General features: G+C 41.1%; 1 protein-coding gene across 1 annotated transcript; it reads left to right on the plus strand.

The window, feature by feature from the left end:
- The first annotated feature begins 39 nt into the window (after positions 1–39).
- dscc1 (DNA replication and sister chromatid cohesion 1) lies at positions 40–4,010 on the plus strand. Its single transcript, XM_031751496.2, has 9 exons — positions 40–418; positions 1,505–1,673; positions 1,758–1,892; positions 1,973–2,063; positions 2,150–2,288; positions 2,467–2,519; positions 2,617–2,771; positions 3,097–3,245; positions 3,366–4,010. Exons 1-9 carry the CDS (start codon positions 249–251, stop codon positions 3,475–3,477), a joined length of 1,173 nt encoding a protein of 390 aa, XP_031607356.2. The 5' UTR covers positions 40–248; the 3' UTR covers positions 3,478–4,010.
- The last annotated feature ends 2,097 nt before the right edge of the window (positions 4,011–6,107 follow it).

A 6,107-nucleotide genomic window follows, 5' to 3' on the forward strand; every position in this document is an offset into this window, starting at 1 on the left:
AACTAGCTGTCAATGATAATTCTGTAGTATTTAGTTTCTACCCGGTGGTATTTTTACGTGACATCTTAACGTGATTACCTCACTTCCTTCCCGCGACAGAGAGAGCGGGGAAATTTGACGGCCCTTCTTTGGCAGAGTGATCAAATTACTTTGACTTGTTTGTTATTAGAAAAGGAGTAATTGCTTTGGTTTGTTTCCCCCTGTGAAATTTTTGGTTATTGTTGATCTAACCTGCCGTCTGACTGACAATGAGGACTTTAGAGGAGGTGCGGGCCACTCTGCAGATCGCCAAGCTCAAAGAGGAGGACTTACAGAAAACTATCCACTGTCTGTCCTTTGGGCCAAACGTTTCATCTGCGGACTACTGCCTGATGGAGCTCGACGACACACTCTGCAAACACATCGAGGCTGGTCAAAGGTAAAGCTGATAGTAGTGAAAATTCGTGTGACGAGACTGACAGCAAAGAAAAGGTTCCTCTGCTAGTTTGGGGAACAAGTCAACAACCTTTCAAAATTATTGTAGATTTAGGTTTTAATGATTGATTAGTGAAAGGGAACCATAATTTTCTTTTTCCGTTATAAATCAGAGCTGAACTGCAGGGTGGACGTGCATGTAGCTATATGTAAATATAAACTAACTGACCACTTTTTAGGTATACCTGTTCAACTGCACATATAATGCAAATATCTATTCAGCCAATCACATAGCAGTAGCTCAGTGCATTTAGGGATGTAGACATGGTCAAGATAACCTCCTGAAGTTCAAATTGAGTTTTAGAATGGGGAAGAAGGGTGGTTTAAGTGACTTTGAACGTTGGTTGTTGGTGCCAGGCAGGTTGGTCTGAGTATTCCAGAAACTGCTGATCTACTGGGATTTACATAGAGTGGCCTGAAGATAGATAATATCCAATGAGTTGCTGTTTTTCTGGGAGAAAATCTCTTGTTAATGTCAGGGGTCGGAGGAGAATGGCCACTTAAAGCTAGCAGGAAGGCAACAGTAACTCAAATATCCACTTGTTACAGCCACGGTCTGAAAAAGAGCATCTCTGAATGCACAGGTCAAACACTGAAGCAGATGGAGTACAGCAGCAGAACACCACACCAGGTGTCACCCCTGTCAGCTAAGAACAGGAAACTGAGGCTACACTTTGCACAGACTGGTCAAAATTGGACAACAGATTTGAAAAACATTGCCTGGTCTGAATAGTCTCAATTTCTGCTGTCACATTCAGATGGTAGGGTCAGTATTTGTCATGAAAACAGTTCAGGCTTGTGGTGGTTTTGTAAGACAGGGAGAGATATTTTCTTGACACACTTTGGGCCCGTTAGTGCTAAAAAAATGATGCCATCATGCCAACATGGACTAAAATCTCAGAGGAATGTTTCCAGCAGCTTGTTTAATCTATTCCATTAAGATTAAAGGCAAAAGGGTCCAGCTAGGCAAACTTAAAAGTTAAGTTTACCTGGTGATAACTAATAACTAACTTATTTTCCTCTTTGCCAGCCTAGTGATTCGGGGCGATAAAGACGAACATGCAGTGGTTTGTAGCGACGACAAGACCTACAGTCTAAAAATAGCTGACACATCCAACATGCTGCTGTTTCTTCCTGGATGCAGAACACCAGACCAGCTGACCGACACCGAGGACAGCTCTCATGTTGTTCACGCTCAGGTATGTAGGACGTACACAGGTGTCTTTCTTTGACTGACGAGCACAAACTTGCAGTCGGTGCATAACAATCTATTCCTGTTGCAGATCTGGGGGTTTTGTAACAGCTACTGGGAACTGAGGAAACAGCGACCAAGACTAAAGAAGCTGAAGAGACTTTTAATGGAAAATCCTTACGAAGGACCTGCGTTAGGAGGGCAGCAGGAGAATACAGAGAACAGGGTGAATACACCCCCTTAGATCTTTTCATGTTGATGGTGATGTTGCTGTAGCTGTTAGTAACCAGTTTGGCCTATTCCCAGTACACAATGCAGGATCTGCTGGAGAGAATTCAGGCCAGTGAAGAGGAGATAAGGACACACTTAGAGACCATCCACGCCTGTCAGATAGATGGTAAACAGTGACGTCATTTTTATTTAACATCATGACAAAACAGATAGCTACCAGCTCTTCATCAAGAGCATCCTTTTTCCTTTCAGGCTACTGGCGCGTTCTGGACTTTGACTATGAGATGAAGCTGCTTGGTCATGTGACTCAGCTGGTGGATTCTGAGTCTTGGGCCTTCAACAGGGTTCCCCTTCAAACCAGTTTAGATGAGCTAGCCCCACTAGAGCCCAGGTCTGTGATCCTTATCTTCACCTCCAGAGATCAACAAATAGTAACATAAAGATGCAGATGGAGTAAAGTTGCAGTGATTGTTTTTAACATACCCAAATGACACAGTTTAAGAGGCTATAGTGACTTTCTGAGCTTGTACTTTATGGCTACATAGTGAGGTTTCCTTTTCTGTTCACAGAGAGATGATCGAGCACTGTTTGAACTGCTATGGGAAATGCTATACTGAAAACGGTGAAAATTTGACCTTCGCACCTCAAAACTAGAAGGATTGCACACATTTCTCAGCTGCTTGGTAATGAAATGTGTTTTGTGTCCTTTATCTATACAGATGAAGTGTTTTATGCACTAAATGAGGACAAAGTATGTTGGGGTTTAGCACTGATGCTGCTGCACAATGCTGTCAAGTTCAACCTGAAGGAGTTTCAGGAGGTTTGGCAGCAGAGCGTCCCAGAGGGCATGAGTACAAGACTGGACCAGCTAAAGGTGAACCTGTACACCTTTTATCCTTAATAATGTATTCAAAGAAAGACTCTGAGTGAGAAAAATGTGGAGTGGAATGTTGGGAGTTAGAATATAAGCTGTGTATTTGGGCATTTTCATTTTTTTTTTAATTAAGAAAATCCTCACCGGCTTGGCATTCACTTACCTGAACTCATCCATATGATTCCCCAGACATATCTTTAGTTTTTATTGAGTTTTTCTCTGTTTCTCTCTTAAGCCAGTGTGTATCCCGTTGTGTTCAAGAAGCTACTTTCCAGAGTTTAGCTTAGTTTCCTGACCGGTGTTGTCTGTATTGTATATCTTCCAGGGCATTGCCCTGTTGGACCGCACCTCCCGCCCGGAGACCATCTGCCTGCTGCGTGTGGAGGACCTCCCAGAGGACACGGTGGAACGCTTTAACCACCTTTTTACACTTCGAGAGAAATGGACAGAGGAGGATATAACACCATACATACAGTTAGTGTTATCCATACAAATTATTAAGGGCTTTAATTAAAGAAACACAAAGAGCTTGGGAGTAACCTGAGTCCCATTTTTTGCTTATTACAATGTGTAATGCTCCATTTCCTCATCCAGAGACCTGTGTGGAGAGAAACAGACCACCGGAGCCCTCCTGACCAAATACGCTCGGTCTTCAATGCAAAATGGGATCAAGGTTTTCAACTCCAGAAGGCCCGTGGCTACGTGAACACACCTACTGTAATGTTGTTTTTACTATTTGAAGATGTATCCATGTGAATCTGGTCATTTCACCCTGTCACTTTTTTGATGCTCTGTGAAAATCTATTTAAATTTACTAAAAATTCCTTTTACCACGTTTTCAGCTGCTTATTTTTATTTCATGTGTAAAATCACTGAATAATAAAGTTATCAGAAAAAAAAGTTTTTGTTTTCTGTTGACAAACTTGGACCTTTTTTTATTGTTGGCAGGATAATGCAATGTTGGAATTGTCCACAAGGTGGTGCCATATGCTGAGTAATATACAGCTGTCAAAGGTTTATGTCCACTCATCTTGGGGATGAATGTCATTGTAATTTGGGGTTTTAATGATTTCTTTTACGTGTTTTGTTTTCCAGGGTGGACTGATTGTACAGCAAACATCATTAATGACTTTCAAAAACAAGAATTGTTTGCACAAGTTTGAATTTATTTTGGGTTCTCTTTAATCCACACAGGGTCAGACGTATACATATAGAATAAAATATATATACATACCCCCACCAATATTTCATTATAAATCCCTTGGCAACCAGTCACTTTTGAGAATTCATCAATACACTTCTGGCTTCTTCATCTTTGACCCACGTTCTTGGCAGAATTGGTAATTCATATAAATCAGTTGGTTTCCTAGCACAGACTCGGCTTCTAAGCATAGTCCACAAATTTTCAGTAGGGTTGAGGCTTTGGGAAGGTCATTCCAAAAGCTTAATGTTAGCCTCTTTATCCTTTCCACAACCAGTTTTGTTTTGTGTTTGGGATCATTATCCTGTTGGAACACCCAACTATATCCAAGTTTTAACCATTTAGCTGTCGATCTGAGGTGAAGTTGAAGAAGAGTCCTCCTCCATTACTCCATGCAGTGTGAAATGTACCGGTAGCACTGGTAGGAAAACAGCCCAGAGTATGATGCTACCACCACCATGCTTGACAGGTGGTAATGTGCTCTTAGTTTTGAAAGCCTCACCTTTACTCCTCCAAAGGTGCCACTTGTTGTGGCCACACGGCTCTTTGTATTGACCACAAAATCTTTCTCAAGAACACTTTTGGCTTGTCGATGTGAGCAGCTGCAACTTCCAGTCATTTAAGGGCGACAGTTTAGGTCTTCTTTGAGATCTTGGTGACACATCTTACATACAGTTCTTTGAAATGCTGATCTTGAAATCTGTAGTTGTTTAGAAATGGCTCCAAGAGACTTTCTCAACTTGTGAAAATCTATAATTCTTCTTAGAGATTCCCTGAGTTCCTTGGACTTTCCCAGTATTGGCCAATCCAGTGAGTGCTGTTGATCAAATCCCTTTTATGGTAGCCAAGGCAAACCACAAGTTGTGGTCAAGCACGAGCACTAATGAGAGGTTAATAGGCTTTGGCCATGTCAAGTCAAAGGTTGTTGTAGGGTGCTGGTTTAGCTCACTGGATTAATCAGGGAACCCATATGCTGCTACGGCTAGTACAGAGGGTTGGGATGAAATCTGGCCATTTACAGCATGTCTTTCTCACAGCTTTCCAGTAGTCTTTATCCTGTCATAAATGCTAAAAAGCAAAAAACACGTCATAGCACCACTTATTAAAAGATTTAAGTCAGTGTAGAAATAAATGTGAGCCTGTATGTGCACTTTTGACCCTGTGTGGGTTAGAGAAAATCCAAAATAGTTTCAAACAGTTTTTTTTAAGTCATTAAAGATGTATGCACTGCAATCATTCCACCATAGAAAAAGCACAGTTAAAAGAAATGATGAAAAGCCTCAAATTACCATGACATTCATGCCCATGATAAGTGGATGTAAACGTCTGACCACAACTGTACATAAACCGAGCATGCTTTAACAAGTCTGGTTCTCCAAAGTAAACAGATTACATTTGAAATTGATTGTTTTGATTCACTAGCCTGCCTGATGTCTTCTGGTTGATTAAGACTATCGGATTACTCCAGATAGGAAATGAATATGTTTCATGTTTGGACAAAAAAAGACACATGTTAAGCACAGTGTAGTGGTTTACAGATTTGCTTAACAAGTGAACGATCAGTTTGATCTTGGATACTTTTGATCGGATCTGATCCTGGGAGGAGACACAAAACCCTTTGGGATCGTGCCAGGAAGGGCATCCAGCATTAAATATCAGTGGTGATATTTAACATTACCTTATTCACAAGGTAACACCTTGTGAATAAGAGGTCACAAGCAATTGAGAAAGCCTTTGCCGTTTTCCTTGCAATAGTGCAGCTAGCCAATTCAGTGGTGAGTAAAATAAAGCAACATTGCTCGCTACATAATGGAATAATGTCATTCATTCAGGGTGAATATTTGATGATACTGAAATTAAGTTAAGCAGGATAAAATAAATCCAGAAAGCACTGTGCTTGCTGATAATAATGGGTGCATGTTGTTTTTTTAATAGGACACATCAGTGGCACATATGTTTGACTCCAGCATGCAAAACACCCACAGATGCAGACAGTGTTCCTTCATTACCACAACTGTCTGAATGTGAGTCAGAGTTACTGACACATGAAGATCTCACCAGACACCGACACAAAGCTGATAATTTCTGTGTTTCAACACACGCAAAGTTTATCTGGATGGGCTGGCTGACTAACC

The sequence above is a fragment of the Oreochromis aureus genome, linkage group 11, assembly GCF_013358895.1.
Source record: "Oreochromis aureus strain Israel breed Guangdong linkage group 11, ZZ_aureus, whole genome shotgun sequence".
NCBI lineage: Eukaryota > Metazoa > Chordata > Actinopteri > Cichliformes > Cichlidae > Oreochromis > Oreochromis aureus.

Bases quoted from the DNA above. Each gene is read 5' to 3' on its own strand.
- dscc1 (XM_031751496.2), top strand. From the start codon at position 249: ATGAGGACTTTAGAGGAGGTGCGGGCCACTCTGCAGATCGCCAAGCTC. The intron at 1,674-1,757 runs GTATGTAGGACG...TTCCTGTTGCAG, and splicing joins CTCATGTTGTTCACGCTCAG to ATCTGGGGGTTTTGTAACAG. The intron at 2,064-2,149 runs GTAAACAGTGAC...TTTTCCTTTCAG, and splicing joins CCACGCCTGTCAGATAGATG to GCTACTGGCGCGTTCTGGAC.